Raw genomic sequence first — 22,522 nt, forward strand, 5'->3', positions numbered from 1 at the left:
CTGGTTTTCTTAGGTGCCTGTACATGAACGCAAGAAGCCTGGGAAAGAAGCAGGAAGAATTGGAAGTCCTGGCACAGTTAAGGAACTATGATCTGATTGGAATAAGAGTTGGTGTGGTAACTCACATGACTGGAGCACTGTCATGGACAGGTATAAACTGTTCAGGAGGACTGGCGTGGGAGAAAAGATGGAGGAGTATTGCTGTATGTAAGGGAGCAGTATGATTGCTCAGAGCTCCAGTATGAAACTGGAGAAAAGCCTGTTGAGAATCTTTGGGTTAAGTTTAGAGGTGAGAGCAACAAGGCGTCTGCTATACACCACCAGACCAGGAGGATGAGGTAGACGAGGCTTTTTTCAGACAACAGAAGTTTCAAAATGACATGAGGGACTTCAATCACCCTGACATCTGCTGGGAGAGCAATACAGCAGTGCACAGACAATCCAGGAAGTTTTTGGAGAGTGTTGGGGACAACTTCCTGGAGCAAGTGCTGGAGGAACCAACTAGGGGCTGTGCTCCTCTTGACCTGCTGCTCACAAACAGAGAAGAACTGGTAGGGGAAGTAGAAATGAGTGGTAACCTGGGCAGCAGGGACCAAGAGATGGTCAAGTTCAGGATCCTGACGAAAGGAAGAAAGGAGAGCAGCAGAATATGGACCCTGGACTTCAGAAAAACAGATTTTGACTCCCTCAGGGAACTGATGGGCAGGATCCCCTGGGAGGCTAATATGAGGAGGAAAGGAGTCCAGGAGAGCTGGCTGTATTTTAAAGAGGGTGCAGGAACAAACTGTCCTGATGTGCAGAAAGAATAGCAAATATGGCAGGCGACCAGCTTGGCTTAACAGAGAAATCTTCAGTGAGCTTAAACACAAAAAGGAAGCTTACAAGAAGTAGAAACTTGGACAGATGAATAAGGAGTATAAAAATACTGATCGAGCATGCAGGAGTATAATCAGGAAGGCCAAGGCACAATTGGAGTTGCAGCTAGCAAGGGATGTGAAGGGTAACAAGAAGGGTTTCTACAGGTATGTTAGCAACAAGAAGGTCAGGGAAAGTGTGAGACCCTTACTGAATGGGGGAGGCAAACTAGTGACAGATGATGTGGAAAAAGCTGAAGTACTCAATGCTTTTTTTGCCTCGGTCTTCACAGACAAGGTCAGCTCCCAGACTGCTGCACTGGGCAGCACAATATGGGCAGAAGGTGAGCAGCCCTCAGTGGTGAAAGAACAGGTGAAGGACTATTAGAAAAATCTGGACATGCACAAGTGCATGCATGGGTCCAGAACTAATGCATCCGAGGGTGCTGTGGGAGTTGGCTGATGTGATTGCAGAGCCATTGACCATTTTCCTTGAAAACTCGTGGCGATTGGGGGAGGTCCCGGACAATTGGAAAAAGACAAATATAATGCCCATCTTTAAAAAAGGGAAGAAGGAGAATCCAGGGAACTACAGACTGGTCAGCCTCACTTCAGTCCCTGGAAAAATCATGGAGCAGGTCCTCAAACAATCCTTTTTGAAGCACTTGGAGAAGAGGAAGGTGATCAGGGACAGTCAATATGAATTCACCAAGGGCAAGTCAGTCCTGACCAATCTGATTGCCTTGTATGATGAGATAACTGGCTCTGTGCATATGGGCAAAGCGATGGATGTGATACCTCTTGACTTTGGCAAAGCTTTTGATATGGTCTGCCACAGTATTCTTGCCAGCAACTTAAAAACTATGGATTGGATGAATGAACTATAAGGTAGATAGAAAGCTGACTAGATCGTCGGGCTCAACGGGTAGTGATCAATGGCTTGATGTCTAGCTGGCAGCCGGCATCAAGTGAAGTGCCCCAGGGGTCGGTCCTGGGGCCGATTTTGTTCAACATCTTCATTAATGATCTGGATGCTGGGATGGATTGCACCTTCAGCAAGTTTGCAGATGACACTAAGATGGGGGGAGCGGTAGATATGCTGGTGGGTAGGGATAGGGTCCAGAGTAACCTAGACAAATTTGAGGATTGGGCCAAAAGAAATCTGATGAGGTTCAACAAGGACAAGTACAGAGTCCTGCACTTAGGACAGAAGAATCCCATGCACTGTTACAAGCTGGGGACCAACTGGCTAAGCGGCAGTTCTGCAGAAAAGGACCTAGGGATTACAGTGGCCAAGAAGCTGGATATGAGTCAACAGTGTGCCCTTGTTGCCAAGAAGGCTAACGGCATATTGGGCTGCATTAGTAGGAGCATTGCCAGCAGATCGAGGGAAGTGATTATTCCTCTCTATTTGGCATTGGTGAGGCCACATGTGGAGTATTGTGTCCAGTTTTGGGCCTCTCATTACAGAAAGGATGTGGACAAATTGTAGAGAGTCCAGAGGAGAGCAATGAAAATGATTAGGGGGCTGGAGCACATGACTTATGAAAAGATGCTGAGGGAACTGGGCTTATTTAGTCTGCAGAAAAGAAGAATGAGAGGGATTTGATAGCAGCCTTCAACTATCTGAAAAGGGGTTCCAAAGAGGATGGAGCTAGGCTGTTCAAAGTGGTGGCAGATGACAGAACAAGGAGCAATGGTTTCAAGTTGCAGTGGGGAAGGTTTAGGTTGGATATTAGGAAAAACTATTTCACTAAGAGGGTGGTAAAGCACTGGAATAGGTTATCTAGGGAGGTGTTGGAATCTCCATCCTTAAAGGTTTTCAAGGCCTGGCTTGACAAAGCCCTGGGTGGGATGATTTAGTTAGGGTTGGTCCTGCTTTGAGCAGGGGACTGGAGTAGATGATCTCCTAGGGTCTCTCTCCCAACCCTAATCTTTTATGATTCTAAGTAAATAATAGTTTCCCTCAAGATTCCTTCCTGGGGCTTGCACTAATTCCCTGGATGGAAAATTACAGAATATTGAAAGCCAGGGACAGAGTTTTGACCAGGGTTGGGGAGATGAAGCATGTTTCTGCGAGTCTCCTGGAAAATAAGGAATCAATCTTTAATTTGTTTTTCCTATTGGGGAGATCTTTTGGGTGTGCAAGGAAGGCAGGCTCAGATGGGAAATGACTGAATAGAACTGCTTTCTGCTGATGGGTCCCCATCCAGCAAAGTCCTTAACTTTAAACACATGAGTATTCCCACTGTTAAAGATGTGCTTAAGTGCTTTGCTGAGACAGAGCCTTAAAGAATCTGAGTGTAAATCCTGCAACAATCTTTTGTTTAAACCACCATTGGTTTAAAGATTTCTATAATCTTGATATTGAAACCCTCAAATTGTTTAGAAAATCACTGGCCATGATACTCACTGAGGCTCCTCCATAGGTCTCCACTCCACATAATGATACAGTTTTTGCACATTCTTCAGCCACTCTCTGAGGATCTCTGTGGTGTTATCAACGTTATGGTCAGTGGCTGCCCTGGAGAAATAAGGGCACAAAGAATCCCATTAATGTAGCATCTGACTAGCAGGCACAGGCTGGACAGAGTAGGACCAGATGTCATAAACAGATAGCTAAGGGTTAACATCTCTTTCACCTGGAAAGAAGTAATCTGAACACCCGACCAGAGGACCAATCAGAAAACAGGATTTTTTCAACTCTGGGTGGAGGGAGTTTTGTGTCTGTTTTTTTTTTTTCTTCTGCCTGATGCTCTCTCAGCTATGAGGAGTGATTTCTATTTCCTGCTCTCTAATCTTCTGTTTCCAAGTTGTGAGTACAGAGATCATGTATTTACATGTCTATAGTTGCTGGAGTGCTTTGAATTGTATTCTTTTTGAATAAGGCTGTTTATTCAATATTCTTTTAAGTAATTGACCCTGTATTTGTCACCTTAATGCAGAGAGACTATTTGTATGTATTTTTCTTTCTTTTTTATATAAAGCTTTCTTTTTGAGACCTATTGGAGTTTTTCTTTTCTGGGAAACTTCAGGGAAATTGAGTCTGTACTCACCAGGGAATTGGTGGGAGGAAGAAGTCAGAGGGAGATCTGTGTGTGTTGGATTTACTAGTCTGATTTTGCATTTCCTCTGGGTGAAGAGGAAAGTGCTTTTGTTTCCAGGATTGGAATTACAGAGGGTGGACTCCCTCTGTTTAGATTCACAGAGCTTGTGTCTGTGTATCTCTCCAGGAGCACCTGGAGGGGGGAAGGGAAAAGATTTATTTCCCTTTGTTGTGAGACTCAAGAGTTTGGGTCTTGGGGTCCCCAGGGAAGGGTTTCGGGGGGACCAGAGTGCCCCAAAACATTCTAATTTTTTGGGTGGTGGCAGCAAGTACCAGGTCCAAGCTGGTAACTAAGCTTGGAGGTTTTTCATGCTAACCCCCATATTTTGGACGCTAAGTTCCAAATCTGGGACTAGAGTTATGACACCAGATTCTTTCTTGACAAAGAAATGCCCTCAAATGGGTGGACATACATTGTGTATAAATAGTAAAGTGCACCTGTATGCTGGCTGGCACCCCTGTAACTTTCCTCCTGTCCTAGCCTAGGACAGATTAGGCCTGCCAGAAGCTCATATAATCTGCACTGGAAGTGTGTGTATAGTTCCAAATCCTGCTAAGAGACATACAAACAAATCCATTCAACCCCCCCCCTTAGGATTCCCCTCATGGGATTCCCTCTGCAGCACCTGTCCAGGTATGTCTACACTGCAATTAAAAACTGTCAGCTGGCCCAGGCTAAAAGCTCAGACTCAGGAGCTGTTTAATTGCAGTGTAGACATTAGGGCTCAGGCTGGAGCCCTGGATCTAAGACCCTGTACGGTGGGAGGGTCCCAGAGCTCAGGAGTCCATTGGAGAAGGCCAGTGGCTTCTTCAACTGTTTCTGACACCTACTTTTCTGAGGTTGCATGTATGCACAACTCGTGTTTAAAGAATTGGGTACAAAATAGCCCCACTGGAATCAAATCTCAGCAGGGTAGATTCAGCCCTTCATGCTCCCTAACCTGAGCACCACTTCCCTATTGCTCTATTTCCAATGCAATTTACTATGATTGGGTCTTTTGCAGGAAACCTTACAGACTGGAGTCTGTAATAGCCCAGTGCCAATCCTAAGAGTCTTATTGGTGCTCCTGGTTTTCCTCAATGAATATAAAAAGCCATGACCTGTAACAAAAGACAGTAGTGGTTTTAGCCAGCTGCACCAATAGCTTCAAGGGTTGTCTAACATTTACAATCCACATTCCTAAAACATCAGAGCACTCTTTTTAGTGGCCTTGCATTAGCAATCATTTGTGTTGCGGTAGCACTGGGGAGCCCGAGTCGTGGGACAGGCCCCCATTGTGGTAGGCGTTGTATAGACATAGAACAAAAAGACATGCCTTCCCCTAAGAGCTTCCAAGTGCGCCTCCCTTCACATTCTACAAGGTCCTAGTTAGTCCTGATGAGAGGGGAGGTTTTCAGGGGAGAGTTAGGCACACAATATGGTCAAGACAGGTTATGTAGGAACCTAACTCCCCTTTGTGCCTTTGACAACATCCCGCAATTTTTCTATCCTGCTGAGTACATGGAAGGGAGAAGAGGATTTGACTGTTGTCTGGAGAGGGGACTTGAACCTCTGGTGTTGAGCCAGCCCCTTTATTACCATGAGGCTGCTCTCTCACTTACGCCAACCAGGGCTGTCCTTAGCCATAGGCAGAACAGGCAGCTACCTAGGGCACCACTAGGTCTGGGGGCACCACTCCGCCAGGAGCCCAGACAGATGGGAAGCAGTGGAGCATGTAAGAGCAGGGCTGCTGGGTCCTAGAGAGAGCCGAATGCAGCACAGTCTGAGGGAGGGGATTGGCTCCTGGGGTCTCTGGGAAGGGGTGGGGGAAGGAACTCACCTGTAGGGTGACCAGATGTCCCGATTTTATAGGGACAGCCCCAATTTTTGGGTCTTTTTCTTATATAGGCTACTATTCCCCCCACCCCTGTCCCGATTTTTCACATTTGCTGTCTGGTCACCCTTGGTGGGGGTAACTGGTACCTATATAATACAAAGCTATGGTCTGTTGGGCTGGCGGTGGTGCCCATTGGTGTGTGATCAGACCTGAGGGTTTGCTGCTGCTGTTGCCACTCTGCACCCCAAGAGGTGGATTTTGGGGTCCTGCAGTTTTCCACCTATCTCCTCCTCTACTGCAGCTGTTGGACCAGCATGCTGGGGGGTGAGCCAAGCCTGAAAGCAGTACTGCGTTGCCATTTAGATTGTCATTTAACAAATTTGTTTGCCAAAAATGCTTGCTAACAATCCTGAATTCAATTTCAATATTATTTTTAAAAAAAATCAGTATCTTAGCCAAAAAACAGAAAATTAAGTTGTTGACAATTATTTGTGACAAGTTTGGTATGGGGAAGGGCGTGGGCCAGTTTTCATCAGAGAAACAAAAAACGCTGACTGACTTTTCTATAGCCCTATTACTGCTAAATAGAGCCCTCCAACAACTGTAATATGCTCATCTCCTTACTAGTGTATAGAGCAGGGGTCAGCAACCTATGGCACATGTGCCAAAGGTGGCGAGCGAGCTGATTTTTGATGGCACACAGTGGTGGGCTTAGCGGCTCAGCCCATCGCTGCCCTGGGGTTCCGGTTGCTGCCCCATTGCCACCCGGGGTCTCGGCCACCAGCCCCACTCAGCGCCTGCTGCTGGCCTGGGGATCCCCAAGGAACCCCAGGCTGGCAGCGGGCTGAGCAAGCTGGTGGCTGAGACCCCGGCTGAGCCACTCAACCCACTGTCGGCCTGGGGTTCCATTCACTCAGCTGGTAGCGGGCTGAGCAGGACTAAATTCAACGAAATAGGAAAACAAGAGCAACTAATGACAAAGTGCAAGAACCTAGAGCGGTGGTCCCCAACCTTTTTTGTCTGGCGGGTGCCAGATGAAGGACTGTGGCAGTGGACGAGGATCCACCGAAATGCCACTGAAATTCGGTGGCATTTCGGCAGATGCTTGTCTGCCAGCCAGTACGCAGGTGCACTGAAAGCCTCCTGAAGCACAGCGATCATTTTGATTTAAATGAACTTGAACTGTATGAAGAATTGAGGACACTGTCATCAGTGCTGCCACATGCAAAATCAATGATGGACATTGTACAGTTTACTCATACCAGCAAACTTGTTGACATATATCCTAATGTGTACATTGCCACTCGTATTCTATTGACAATTCCTGTAAGAGTGGCATCAGGAGAACGGAGTTTCTGAAAACTAAAGCTCATTAAAAACTATCTCTGCTCTACAAGGGGTCAGGAAACTTGACTGGTCTTGCTATTCTTGCAGTCAAACAAGACATCACTTTGTCTTTGTCATACGATGATATTATTACTGATTTTGCAGCCAAAAAAGCCAGAAAGATTGCTTTTAATTAAAAACAAATCCTTGTTTCAATACCTCTTCACAGAAATTTCCAATAAAATGTTGACAAATTAAAAAAATTATATTATTTGCATCATTCTCATAGACTCATAGACTCTAGGACTGGAAGGGACCTCGAGAGGTCATCGAGTCCAGTCCCCTGCCCTCATGGCAGGACCAAATACTGTCTAGACCATCCCTAACAGACATTTATCTAACCTACTCTTAAATATCTCCAGAGATGGAGATTCCACAACCTCCCTAGGCAATTTATTCCAGTGTTTAACTACCCTGACAGTTAGGAACTTTTTCCTAATGTCCAACCTAAATCTCCCTTGCTGCAGTTTAAGCCCATTGCTTCTTGTTCTATCATTGGAGGCTAAGGTGAACAAGTTTTCTCCCTCCTCCTGATGACACCCTTTTAGATACCTGAAAACTGCTATCAGGTCCCCTCTCAGTCTTCTCTTTTCCAAACTAAACAAACCCAATTCCTTCAGCCTTCCTTCACAGGTCACGTTCTCAAGACCTTTAATCATTCTTGTTGCTCTTCTCTGGACCCTCTCCAATTTCTCCACATCTTTCTTGAAATGCGGTGCCCAGAACTGGACACAATACTCCAGTTGAGGCCTAACCAGCGCAGAGTAAAGCGGAAGAATGACTTCTTGTGTCTTGTTTACAACACACCTATTAATGCATCCCAGAATCATGTTTGCTTTTTTTGCAACAGTATCACACTGTTGACTCATATTAAGCTTGTGGTCTACTATGACCCCTAGATCTCTTTCTGCCATACTCCTTCCTAGACAATCTCTTCCCATTCTGTATGTGTGAAACTGATTGTTCCTTCCTAGGTGGAGCACTTTGCATTTATCTTTATTGAACTTCATCCTGTTTACCTCAGACCATTTCTCCAATTTGTCCAGATCATTTTGAATTTTGACCCTGTCCTCCAAAGCAGTTGCAATCCCTCCCAGTTTGGTATCGTCCGCAAACTTAATAAGCGTACTTTCTAAATCGTTGATGAAGATATTGAACAGAACCGGTCCCAAAACAGACCCCTGTGGAACCCCACTTGTTATACCTTTCCAGCAGGATTGAGAGCCATTAACAACTACTCTCTGAGTACGGTTATCCAGCCAGTTATGCACCCACCTTATAGTAGCCCCATCTAAATTGTACTTTCCTAGTTTATCTATAAGAATATCATGCGAGACTGTATCAAATGCCTTACTAAAGTCTAGGTATATCACATCCACCGCTTCTCCCTTATCCACAAGGCTCGTTATCCTATCAAAGAACGCTATCAGATTAGTTTGACACGATTTGTTCTTTACAAATCCATGCTGGCTATTCCCTATCACCTTACCACCTTCCAAGTGTTTGCAGATGATTTCTTTGATTACCTGCTCCATTATCTTCCCTGGCACAGAAGTTAAACTAACTGGTCTGTAGTTTCCTGGGTTGTTTTTATTTCCCTTTTTATAGATGGGCACTATATTTGCCCCCTTCCAGTTTTCTGGAATCTCCCCCGTCTCCCATGATTTCCCAAAGATAATAGCTAGAGGCTCAGATACCTCTTCTATTAACTCCTTGAGTATTCTAGGATGCATTTCATCAGGCCCTGGTGACTTGCAGGCATCTAACTTTTCTAAGTGATTTTTTACTTGCTCTTTCCTTATTTTCTCTTCTAAACCTACCCTCTTCCCGTAAGCATTCACTATACTAGACATTCCTTCAGACTTCTCAGTGAAGACTGAAACAAAGAAGTCATTAAGCATCTCTGCCATTTCCAAGTCTCCCGTTACTGTTTCCCCCTCCTCACTGAGCAGTGGGCCTACCCTGTCCTTAGTCTTCCTCTTGCTTCTAATGTATTGATAAAAAGTCTTCTTGTTTCCCTTTATTCCCATAGCTAGTTTGAGCTCATTTTGTGCCTTTGCGTTTCTAATCTTGCCTCTGCATTCCTGTGTTATTTGCCTATATTCATCCTTCGTGATCTGACCTAGTTTCCATTTTTTATATGACGCCTTTTTATTTTGTAGGTCACGCAAGATCTCAAGGGTAAGCCAAGGTGGTCTTTTGCCACATTTTCTATCTTTCCTAACCATTGGAATAACTTGCTTTTGGGCCCTTAATAGCGTCCCTTTGAAAAACTGCCAACTTTCCTCAGTTGTTTTTCCCCTCAGTCTTAATTCCCATGGGACCTTACCTATCAGCTCTCTGAGCTTACCAAAATCCGCCTTCCTGAAATCCATTGTCTCTATTTTGCTGTACTCCCTTCTACCCTTCCTTAGAATTGCAAATTCTATGATTTCATGATCACTTTCACCCAAGCTTCCTTCTACTTTCAAATTCTCAACAAGTTCCTCCCTATTTGTTAAAATCAAGTCTAGAACAGCTTCCCCCCTAGTAGCTTTTTCAACTTTCTGAAACAAAAAGTTGTCTGCAATGCAGTCCAGGAACTTATTGGATAGTCTGTGCCCCGCGGTGTTATTTTCCCAACATATATCTGGATAGTTGAAGTCCCCCATCACCACCAAATCTTGGGCTTTGGATGATTTTGTTAGTTGTTTGAAAAAAGCCTCATCCACCTCTTCCACCTGATTAGGTGGCCTGTAGTAGACTCCCACCACGACATCACCTGTGTTTTTTACCCCTTTTAGCCTAACCCAGAGACTCTCCACACTTCCGTCTCCTATGTCCATCTCCACCTCAGTCCAAGTGTGTACATTTTTAATATATAAGGCAACACCTCCTCCCTTTTTCCCCTGTCTATCCTTCCTGAGCAAACTATACCCATCCACACCAACATTCCAGTCATGTGTATTATCCCACCAAGTTTCAGTAATGCCAATAATGTCATAGTTGTATTTATTTATTAGCACTTCCAGTTCTTCCTGCTTATTACCCATACTTCTTGCATTTGTATATAGGCATCTAAGATACTGGTTTGATCTTGCCTCCCAGCTTCGCCCTGACCCTCCTTCCTCTCTGCCATTATAGCCCGTGCTCGCTCCTGTTTCCAACCCATCTCCCAGGTCTTGTTCCCCACTTACCTGTGGGCTTTGCTCACCTGTCCCCGTCGAACCTAGTTTAAAGCCCTCCTTACTAGGTTAGCCAGTCTGTGCGCAAATAAGGCCTTTCCCCTCTTCGAAAGGTGAACGCCATCTGTTCCTAGCAGTCCTTCCTCGAATAGCATCCCGTGGTCGAGGAAGCCAAAGCCCTCCTGGCGACACCATCTTCGCAGCCAGGCATTCACCTCAAATCAGAATTTTTTCTATAGTGCTACTTCTTCAGTGCTAGTCCATCAGCATTACAATGTGCTTAACTAAGTTAAACTGGTTTTAATAACATGCATGTGGCAAGTTTTCCACTAGTGTAAGCTTATGTTTGTGTTGCTAAGAGCAAGACACGCCTAGGGGCACCAGTTTAATAATCCCGCCTAGGGCACCATAAATCCTAAGGACGGCCCTGACGCCAAAGGCAAGCGTGGACTCTTTCTCCACTCAGCCCTAAGAACTACACAACCCCAAAATGTCAGCAGCATCGATGTTCATGGGGAGTGAAAAGCGAAGGAAGTAGGAAGATATTGAGATAGTCATTAACAAAGGAAAAGCAATTTCCTTTAAAAAAAATTAATACGAGAGAAAGTTCCCTTTCCCAGCTGTTGATCTACAGACATGAGGTCTGTTCTTGGAGGCTGGAAATAAACGCTGGCTAGCTGAACAGACGTCCTTACGGGTTAAGCAGACAGACACTGGCTACACTGGCACTTCACAGCGCTGCAACTTTCTTGCTCAGGGGTGTGAAAAAATACCCCCCTGAGCGCAGCAGGTTACAGTGCTGTAAAGCGCCAGTGTAAACAGTGCCCCAGAGCTGGGAGCGTGGCTCCCAGCGCTGTAAGCTAATCCCTATGGGGAGGTGGAATACCTGCAGTGCTGGGAGAGCTCTCTCCCGGCGCTGGCACTGCGACCACACTCGCACTTCAAAGCACTGCCGCGGGAGCGCTCCCGCGACAGTGCTTTGGAGTTTTGAGTGTAGCCAAGCCCATAGGCTGTGTTTTACAGAGTTACAGCAACTCCCTCATTAGCAGCTAATTCACATTTATATCAATAGCATCTCCTTGCTTGCTCCAGCCCAAGTGTGGAGACAGAACTCTGCCCATACTGTCTGTTAGTGTAGGGATGCAACTATAGGGGCCTATGGAGTTCTACAATGAGCTCCATAACTATCCTCGTTTTTGAGAGAGGTGCCAGCGCACACAGACCACATGTTCAGCATGCAGTGCTCCGCATTATTTTCAAAAAGTGCTCCATTTTGGTACAAACATTTGACTTGTGCATACACTAATTGCTGGGGTTTTTCATAAAACATTGCGATCAACACAAACACCAGTTTATGTGACAAAAATACATTTGTGATCTTGGTCCAGTTCTACTGGACAAGCGTCCTCTTCACAAAAGCCTCCATAAAAAGCTGCACTAGCTGGCACTCGCCAAAGGAAGGCTGAGGGGTGAAATGAAATGGAAGCTGGTGGAATCGCTAGGTCATCAGAGAGGTCACTAGAGGGAAGCCTGCATAGCTGGAGCTTATGCTGTACCTGCTCTGTGGGTTAGGGACTAAATCCTGTTCCCACTGGAGTTTTGCCAGTGACTTCACTGAGACAGGGATTTGGCTCAGATAAAGGATTTCAGTCTCCAGGTGTGTCCATCCAGTGGCATTTATAAGCCTTAAACTCTCAAACACAACAAAGTTAGTCACTTCTTGGATCACACATGCTCGGTGACTAGCAATTTGGCAAACCTTTACTTTTTCCAATTTAGAGCTTCAAAAATTGGCCATTCCCAACAGCTATTTTTGTTATTGTTCTCAGAACTATTTACATTCAACACCATTAAAAGTCAGCATTTACCGATTGTTTTCACACAGTAGTATCTTACCACAGCAGTATGCATCTGTCCTTGGGATAAGAAGTGACTGTGGTGTCTCCAGTATCTCTGTCTGGAAACAGTGGGGAAATCTTGACTATTTTATGACAACCACTGCATAAAAACCAAACCACCAAACAAAACATCAACACAGGTTTCTACTGTTTCTACAGGAGTTTCCCTTATAAACTCTACTTTTCTGTAATCAAACGAACAATCTCTGCCACAGTCACCTTGTAGGGGAGAATGGGACATCCAGTAGGTTGCAGATTGGTAATACGATCCAAAGCCTTTTAACCTCAGCTCTCCAATTCTAATTTAGAGATTACTCTCCCATTGTTTTCCGTGGCATAAGGGAAAGGCATCTAATAGTCTCAGTCCAACTCCAAGAGCACAGAGGTGTCCACATCACAAAAAACACCACCATCATTTGCTTCCTAACTGGCTGTCTGAGGTGGTGCACTGAATGGCCATGGAGAATGGGTTATACTCTCCCCTACAGAAACAGTTCCTGCCAGAAGGAGGTTGAGGGCAATTTGTGAAAAGCATATGCTGTACTTGGTTTCTCTGAACAAACATGGATTAATTTACTAGAATGCTCTGTGGTGGCGCAGAGATAAATGCAAGTGACAGCGGACTCATTGCGAGGATGCACAATTTCACACTAGCCAGTCCTAATGCTTCAGTTACACACAATATTCTCCATTGTAGAGGAGCCCTCTTTGTGCTCAAACTATTGACATTTAAAAAACTCATCCTAATGCAGCTCTGCACTAAACAAGCCTCTTTTGAAAACAGACACTGAGAAAACAGCTTGATTTTTTTTTTTTTAAACAGCATTTGCTTGGGCATACTGGTGTTGCCCTTACCCCAGCTTTCAGTGGAGTTTCATGGTGACAGACAACTTCTAAGTTCAAAATTTCAGCACAGTTTACACCCAGTATGTAGACAGCAAACAATCCTCAAAGTTCTACAGTGACCAGCCATAAGGTCACATTAAGAATGGTGACTGGACTGCCCCCTGCTGGTGTAAAGTAGTAAAAACAAAATCAAACTCTACAGATAGCTACAGATCCTAAATCGGGCACCCAGATTCTGCCCGAGTGCTGCATGAAAACAAGTTTTCAGGAATTCCACCAAATTTGCATCCCATGGAGCAGATGGCAAGAGTCCCTAACTCCATTGTTAATATGGCCATGCTGGCACAGAACTATAGTTCCCAGCATACAATGCCCCATCCTGATCCAATTGGTCAGACTAACTGAGCGGCTTAGCTAGAGATGGAGCACTGCATGCTGGGACCTTTAGTCTGCATGGCTTGCATCGCTGTATGAAAGAGCAGAGTGGCCTAGGGCCATGCTGATGAACTCACTGGACCATCTTAGCCATTCCCGTCCTTTGATTTACCTAAAGTGTAGTAGAATAATCTATACAATATTGCCAATCCCAGACGATCAAAAATCATGATTTGAGCCCCCCCAAAACCATGAGATTGGCTGATAAGCCATGAGTTGTTTTAAAAAAATAAGAAACTTGTTCTTCTGGTTTCTCAGCCTCTAGGGTGCACTCTGGTCATGTTTTCAAGATATTCTCTGCAACCACGAGGGCTAGAAATTTTCATTTAAAAAAGGCAGTAAGCTGAGTGACCATAAGCACCGGTCATTCATACCCTACAAACTGCTGTAACAATCTTATTACAAAATATGCCTTATGAGATATCATTTGAAAACTAATAACTCACTGATCATTAATATTCTTGGGTGATGTATGGATGCAGTGTGTATTAAGAGTTGTGGATATATGCTGGACTTATTAATAAAGTGTGTTTAAACCAGGCTGTCAAGGTTCCTTCTCCACTCTGAACTTTAGGATACAAATGTGGGGACCTGCATGGACACTTCTAAGCTTAATTACTAGCTTAGATCTGGTAACTCTGCCACCACCCAGAAATTTCAGTGTCTGGATCACTTCTTGTCCCCCTCAAAACCTTCCCCTCCCTGGGCAGCCTTGAGAGGCTTCATCAATTCCCTGATGAACACAGATTCAAACCCCTTGGATCTTAAAACAAGGAGAAATTAACCACCTCCCCTCTTTTCCCCCTACCAATCCCTGGTGAGTTCAGATCCAATCCCCTTGGATCTTAAAACAAGGAAAAATCAATCAGGTTCTTAAAAAGAAAGCTTTTAATTAAAGAAAGAAAAGTAAAAAAAATAATCTCTGTAAAATCAGGATGGAAAATACTTTACAGGGTAATCAGATTCATATAGCCCAGAGGAACCCTCTCTAGCCTTAGGTTCAAAGTTACAGCAAACAGAGGTAAAATCCTCTCAGCAAAAAAGGAACATTTACAAGTTGAGAAAACAAAAATAAGACTAATCCGCCTTGCCTGGCTATTACTTACAATTTTGAAACATGAGAGACTGATTCAGAAAGATTTGGAGAACCTGCATTGACGTCTGGTCCCTCTTAGTCCCAAGAGCGAACACCACCCAAAACAAAGAGCACAAACAAAGACTTCCCTCCACCAAGATTTGAAAGCATCTTGTCCCCTTATTGGTCCTCTGGTCAGGTGTCAGCCAGGTTTACTGAGCTTCTTAACCCTTTACAGGTAAAAGAGGCATTAACCCTTAACTATCTGTTTATGACACAGGCATATGAAGGAAAGTTGGTAAACAGATCTTCCCGAGACAACGGAACGTGTATTTGATTCTCTGGCCATCTCGCTCTTCAGGCAAGCACAATGTAAGTCTATTTTTACGTATTAGGTAAACAGTGCAATTAGGTTAATAAGCTGCTTTTGTCTCTTTACAAGAACAAATGAATCTTATTATTTCTCTGAGCTGCCCAGGAGAGGGCTAGACATTTGCAGAGCACACGGTTTTGGGGGAATTCAGGACTGAGAGTGTGTTGGGTCCCCTTCCTTGTTGTAACCAAGCCTGGTGGAAACCAAAGTAGGGCCAGGGAGCTGTGGACAGGCAGCTAGGATGAGAACTGCTGAACCAGGGCTGTCTAGCACACAGACACTTCAGGGTGTGACCTGTATGCTGGTAGGCTAGTTAGGAGAGTCCAAGCTGGCTGCTACAGCAGCAAAGCATTGTAAGCAGGACTGTCAAGCAATTAAAAAAATTAATCATGCTGTTAATAATAGACTACCATTTATTTAAATAATTTTTGATGTTTTCTACATTTTCCAATATAACAATTTCAATTACAACACAGAATACAAAGGGTACAGTGCTCACTTTATATTTATTTTTATTACAAATATTTGCACTGTAAAAAACAAAAGAAATAGTATTTTTAATTCACTTAAAACAAGTACTATAGTGCAATCTCTTTATAATGAAAGTTGAACTTACAAATGTAGAATTATGCAGAAAAAATAACTGTATTCAAAAATAAAACAATGTAAAACTTTAGAGCCTACAAGTCCACTCAGTCTTATTTCTTGTTCAGCCAAACAAGTTTGTTTACATTTGCAGGAGACGATGCTGCTTGCTTCTTGTTCACAATGTCACCTGAAAGTGAGAACAGGAGTTTGCATGGCACTGTTGCAGCCGGCGTCACAAGATATTTACAAGCCAGATGCACTAAAGATTCATATATCCCTGCATGCTTCATCCACCATTCCAGAGGACATGTGTCCATGCTGACGGGTTCTGCTCGATAAAAATGCAAAGCAGAGCGAACTGATGCATGTTCATTTTCAACATCTGAGTCAGATGTCACCTGCGGAAAGCTGTCGCTCTTTTAACATTTCAGAAAGCATGCTCCACATCTTGTCCCTCGCAGATTTTGGAAGGCACCTCAGGTTCTTAAACCTTGGGTCCAGTGCTGTAGCTATCAAGTTTCACATTGGTACTTTTTTTGCCTTTTGTCAATCTGCAGCAAAAAGGTTCTTAAAATGAACATGTGCTGAGTCATCATCAGAGACTGCTATAACATGAAATATATGGCAGAATGCAGGTAAAACAGAGCAGAAAACATACAATTCTCCCACAAGGAGTTCAGTCACAAATTTAATTAACCCATTTTTTTTAACAAGTGTCATCAGCATGGAAGCATCTCGTCTGGAATTGTGGCCAAAGCATGAAGGGGCATATGAATGTTTAGCATATCTGGCACGTAAATGCCTTGCAATGCCAGCAACAAAAGTCTCGTGCCTATTTTCACTTTCTGGTGACATTGTAAATAAGAAGTGGGCAGCATTATTTCTTATAAATGTAAACAAACTTGTTTCTCTTAGCGATTGGTTGAACAAGAAGTAGGACTGAGTGGACTTGTAGGCTCTAAAGTCTTGCATGGTTTTGTTTTGAGTGCAGTTATATAACAAAAAAAAAGAAACATTTGTAAGTTGCACTTTCACAATAAAGAGATTGCAATACAGTACTTGTATGATGTGAACTGAAAAATACTATTTATTTTGCTTATTTTTACAGTGCAAATATTTGTAATAAAAATAATAATATAAAGTGAGCAGTGTATACTTTGTATTCTGTGTTTTAATTGAAATTAATGTATTTGAAAATGTAGAAAAACATCCAAAAATATTTAATAACTTCCAATTGGTGTTCTATGGTTTAACAGTGAGATTAAAATTGCGATTAACTGTGATTAATTTTTTTAAGCACAATTAATTTTTTTGAGTTAATCACATGAATTAACTGCGATTAAGCGACAGCCCTAATTGTAAAGCACCCAAGGTTGCAGGGCAAGTGGTGACACAATCCCTCATTGGTCTGGATTGCACCCCAAACCATAACACTAAAATTTGCGCATGATAATGAAATGGCTCCAGTAGCTGGGGATTGAAGTAAAGCATGAAATACTGGGAGATGTGATCATGGATCTCACAAGAATGGGCAACAGTGCAGAGCAAAGGGAAAAACCCTGGACTATCATTTTCCCCTTTCAAAAGGCTCCCACTGACATCAAGGGTTCTAGATCAGCCTTCAATGCTTTAAGGCTATGGCAATAACAGGGCTGATGATGCTCTTATTGAAGTCAACAGCAAAACTCCCATTTAGTACAACAGAAATAGGCCCACTCTGACTATGGTAGTTCTGTCCGGTGCACTATCAGACACTTGACAGACAATTCCCTCCATTCAAGTAGTAACGTGCTCTGCTTGTGACTATCAATAAGGGTAGAAGTTTTAACATTGAATGTCCTTTCTCTTGAAGGGGTTAAGTCAGGTCATTCACCCCTGCATTAAAGGGGAGATTTTAAAGTCCAAATCTAGATTTGGTTAACAGATACGTATTGTTAAACATTCTCTTACAGGGCTTACAAGTCACAAAAGTGAATCTGATACTCTACTTTCAGGCCTGGTCCACACGGGAAATGTTACCAGTTATACTAGTACAATTGTACTAGTATAACTCCCCAGTGTAGACACTCTTATCCAATCTGAATGACTTTTTTTCAGTTTAACTAAAACCCCTTCCCAAGAATTGAAATCTAAACCCAAAATGCCGCTCTTGCACTGGAATAAGAGCATCCACATGGGGAGTTATATCAACATCAACTATACTGGTTTCAATTTACAACGTAGCTTGTACCAATCTAATCTTGCTATGCAGTTCAGCCCCCACTGTCCAAGCTAAGTGAAGTACAACCTCCCCATCCAAAAGCCTCAACCAACCCTAAGTATCACAGATGGTGAAAGCAGACAAGCCATTTAAAACAGTCACAGATTTAATTAGTGTATTACTGATAGGGGTGAGGAAAATTGCTGCTATAAATACTGCATAGTATTTTTAGCCTAATATCTCTTTAAACTTAGCTTTTGTGTTTGTTAATTTAGGTTGTGGCAATTCTGCCCCCTCCCTGAAAAAAAAATGAAGGTATAAAAAATTCCATCAGCTTTTCACTCCTTTAGCACCCTATTTTGAATTCTCAAATTATTTACAGTTTATTTACCTCAAGTGCGGTGTCGGAAGAGCACAGGAGAATATTTTGCTGTTTTTCACCACTGCAGGAAAGGTACTGTCGGGCAGAAGGAACACTATGTGCCTTTTGGCCTCCCAGATTCCATGCAGCATTGTAACACATGCGGTGGAAAAATCTAACACAAGTGGCCTGCAGTAGTTTTCCTACTGCATTTAATATTCCCTAACTCTTCACTTGGGTAGGGTGGGAGAAAGAGCTTTTACTGACGGTGTTCGCTGTAGTTTTAAAATATTATATTGGAAAACAGATTAACAACAGTAGGCAACTGATTTTCCAAAATAGAAGAAAATGGTAAGAGCAGCTTCTCTTTCTTTACACGACTGCTTTAAAAGTTCTTAGACCTTTTACAGTAAAGATCAAATAGTGGAACTGTTAACCAAAAGCCTGATCTGGCACAAATTACTGGTAAGTCAACTGGCGCTTTACTATTCATTTCAACAGAAGCAGGGTTGAGACCCTAGAGCTGTATACAAAAGGCCATTACAGTAGAACTTAAGAGTTACGAACACCAGAGTTACGAACTGACCTGTAAACCACACACCTCATTTGGAACCGGAATACACAATCACGCAGCAGAAGAGACACTCCCCACCCCCTGCCCAAAAAATGCAAATACAGTTCAGTGCTGCGTTAAACGCAAACTACTAAAAAATAACGGGAAAGCAGCATTTTTCTTCTGCATAATAAAGTTTCCAAGCTGTCTTAAGTCAATGTTCAGTTGTAAGCTTTTGAAAGAACAACCATAACATTTTGTTCAGAGTTACAAATATTTCAGTTACCAACAACCTCCATTCCCCAGGTGTTCCTAACTCTGAGGTCGTCCTGTATATTTAATGGAAAGTCTCCATTGACTTCTATGGATGTTGTATTAGGCCTGTAATGAGGTCCTTATGACAATCATGCTGCAGAAACTAGCAATGGAAAGGCTGCACTCAATCATTTCGTTCATCTCCTAAGCAGTGATGGATTAACGAATTTGGTGCCCCTAGGCCCTCAAAAATTTCCACCCCCCTTCCCCCCCGCCAGCTCACCTCTGCTCCCCTGCAGTAAGCCTGGTGGGTGGGGGAGAAGGGGAGTTGTGGCATGCTCGGGAGGTGGCAGCGGTGGAGCGGAGGTGAGCTGGGACGGGGAGCGGTTTCCTGCCCCCCTCACCAAGAGTTACTCCAGGCGCCTGCCGGCCCCAGCTCACCTTTGCTCCTCCGATCGCGTTGCTACTCGCTTCTCCCTCTCTCCCGCCCAGCACTTTTACGCAGCAAGCCTGGGAGGGAGAAGGGGAGTTGCAGCATGCTCGGGGGATGGCAGTGCTGGAGCGGAGGTGAACTGGGGTGGGGAGTGGTTCAACCATTTGTGGCAGGTTAGCTGTTGAAAGAAATAGTTATATAGGGTCCTTCCTGTTTGCAATGGAGTACTGAAGAAGGCTACACTTAAAGTGTTCCTCCACATTCTCAGATTTAAGGTAGAGAAAACTCTCGGATACAAATAGACAAAGTCACTCGCCCAAGTTATGCCCACAAAACTAGGGCACAGCCTTCCATATCCACAAACTGTGTATGTGACTGAACAAACTGTCCTTGGCACACACAAAACAGGTGATTCCAGGAGCAAAAGGGTATTTGGATGTGCACTCACCTAATCTGTTCGCATGCTCAAATCCTGAATTTGCCCTGCATAAATCGAGCTTGGGGATTTGGGTAAGCTACTTGGCACAGGTGATCTTAAAAAGCACTTGGGAGAAATCCTGCCACTCCCAAATGGGTGCACAGTGCCTTCCGGCAGCAGAACCAATGCAGCAGAGGGCAGGAGTTGAGGAGGCGTCATAGAAGGTCTATAATACCTGCATGGCACGGAGCCCGCCACAGTAGGGACTCTCTGCAATTCTGGAGGAAGAGGAAGGATTTTATAGAACTTGAAAGCAACGGAAATGTTTCATGATTTTATTCAAGCCAACAGTTAAACGAAAGCCAGATTTTTATTCCATTTAAGCATTGCCCTTCAACTGCACTAAGATACAGGAGCAGAATGTGGAGCTAATTGTGAATCTGGTCTAAAACCCACTGGAGTCAATGGGAGTCTTTCTATTGACTTCAGCGGACTTTGGATCAGTACCTGTATGCAGAGAGTGAAACCCATGGATATATATATTTTAAAGCAAAAAAGATCATTATTATCATCTGGTCTGAGCTCCTGCATAATAAAGGCCAGAGAATTTTACTAGTGATTCCTGAAAACGGACTGGCTTAGTTTCACAACCCAACTTTAACAAAGCATAAAATACTAAAATGAGTGTCACTGATGAAAAGTACATTTGATTTTTTAAAATGATTTCAATTTTAATTATCTACAATGTTATTTGGTAACAGAAGGATTTTTAATATATAATTCTAATTATGATAGTTTAGGATAAACTAACATAGGATAGGTACAGAGCTACGTAGCTTCTGCTTCATATGACCTGTTCAAGCTAATGGGGCCTCCAAACAGTTTGGCTTATACAGATGGAGCATTTATAGAGGACCTGATTCATCTTTCACATGAATAATGTCAATCAGGAGGAACTTCACCTGTGTGAGAGGAGAGACAAGCCCAGTGGCGAACACACTGTCCTGATAAATTTTTGTGTTTATTTCTGGTATACAACTAGTCCTCCCAAAAGTAACCAAAAAAAAAGCAACAGAATCCTAATATGAGCCAAATATGAATTTGGTTTTAGAATTCCCATAACAAGTGGTAAATAAAGAACAGACAAGTCATTTATTCCTGTCTTTTCATTAGGGGTGTGAGACTGCTGCCAGAATTTTAAAAATCCCCAAAACAACCAACTGGCACATCTCCCTGCAAACCAAAGACAAATCTTGACTAGGACACTATAAAGTGGAGAGAAACTAGAAGAGAATTTTTGTTTCCTAAAGAAAGAGATATCAAAACATAGCTAAAACTTCTGAAACCCAGGGAGAAGACTTTTCCAAGAGCAAGCAGAGAATTAACAGGGAGCAGCTACTGTAAGTTTGTGGACTCAAGCACATTTTTCAGGAATATCAGTGCTACACCACCTTCTACCTAGGGGTCTCAGCATACTACCCAGATAACAACTCTAACAGCACCTAAATGAGGTTTTACACCTGGGAACCCAAAGCCAAGAGCGGTTATGTTATTTACACGGTGTCTCACAAGAACTCTTTGGCAGGGTTGGGAATAGAATCCAGATCTCCTGATTCCCAGTCCTTTACTTCAGCTACAAAACCATCCTTGCCCATTGGGGGGAGTAAATAATATTATCAAATGTTGATTAATCATAATTCCTCTGCTCCCACCACGGTAGCTGAAGCATCGGTCTACACAGTAATACAGCAAGTCAAATGACGTTCACTGCACCTGTCAAGGTGAGTAGCAAGGAAAAGTGAGTGAAGTCCAGCTCTGTGGGCTGAATGCCCTTACTCACCAGGCTGTGGAGGGGACTCAGGTAAAGAACAATTCATCTCCTTTAAAATTTGCTTTGTTCTTTGAGAAATCCAGCATTCCTGCCTGGTTTGCTAAGACAGCCCAGAATTCATTCTTCTGTGAAGTTACAGATACCATTAGTCCCAGGTTGTCTATGGTGTCAGAAACAGTGATGCATTAGGGGACACATTCAGCTAGCCAAGTAATGCCAATGGATTTCACAATAGCTATTATTTCACCACTGATTACTCCCTTGCCTAGTGGGTAAGGGCATCAGCCCACAGGCTCCAATTCAGCAAAACATACATAAGTCCATGCATAAATTCCATGGAAGTCATGAAATTTAAGCATGTGCTTAACTTTTTTCATGGATTTGAGCGTTTTGCTGAATTAAGGCCATAATGCTGAGTATAAATTGGTTTTCATTTTAACTCTTCACCTTTAAGTGTATCCCTCCAGGTCTCAAGATAATCCTGAAGCAGAGAGAGTTTGGGTCTCAGGTAAATCATAGGGGATTATGTGAATGAAGGATTGTGAAAGTTTTGAGCCAGCAAGGACAGACACACTCCCCAGGCTGGGCAGCCATACAAGAGTGTAACCTCAGAGAAAAGGAATGCAAGTAGGTTTCTTCAATAAGCCATGTTTCGTGTTCTTCAGAAGCTTGTAGTTGGTGTGTTTCACTGACAGCAGCAAAACGTAGACACTTAAGAGGCCTTGTAAACAAACGAGAGCATGATTCATATATTGAAATGCACAGGGGGCTCATTGTTTTGGCACAGGTGGAGAAATCTCAGACACTCTTGGCTCTCTCTTTACTATTATTGCACAGATTGTCATAGCAGGAGGTGCATGTGTGGCTGGGCTTGGTATAGAGAGAAAGAGGAGATTAACTTGCTCCCTAAGAACCATCTTCTTAATATA

The 22,522-nt window shown here is 43.4% G+C and overlaps 1 protein-coding gene across 1 annotated transcript in view; it reads right to left on the minus strand.

Moving 5' to 3' along the window:
- Positions 1 to 22,522, minus strand: part of COLGALT2 (collagen beta(1-O)galactosyltransferase 2) — a 101,170-nt gene that overhangs the window by 38,862 nt on the left and 39,786 nt on the right. Inside the window, exon 2 of the mRNA XM_030573867.1 lies at positions 3,268 to 3,378. Coding sequence (XP_030429727.1) covers positions 3,268 to 3,378 — 111 coding nt within the window. The remainder of the gene's footprint in view (positions 1 to 3,267; positions 3,379 to 22,522) is intronic.

The sequence above is a fragment of the Gopherus evgoodei genome, chromosome 8 (assembly GCF_007399415.2).
Source record: "Gopherus evgoodei ecotype Sinaloan lineage chromosome 8, rGopEvg1_v1.p, whole genome shotgun sequence".
NCBI classification, from domain to species: Eukaryota; Metazoa; Chordata; order Testudines; family Testudinidae; genus Gopherus; species Gopherus evgoodei.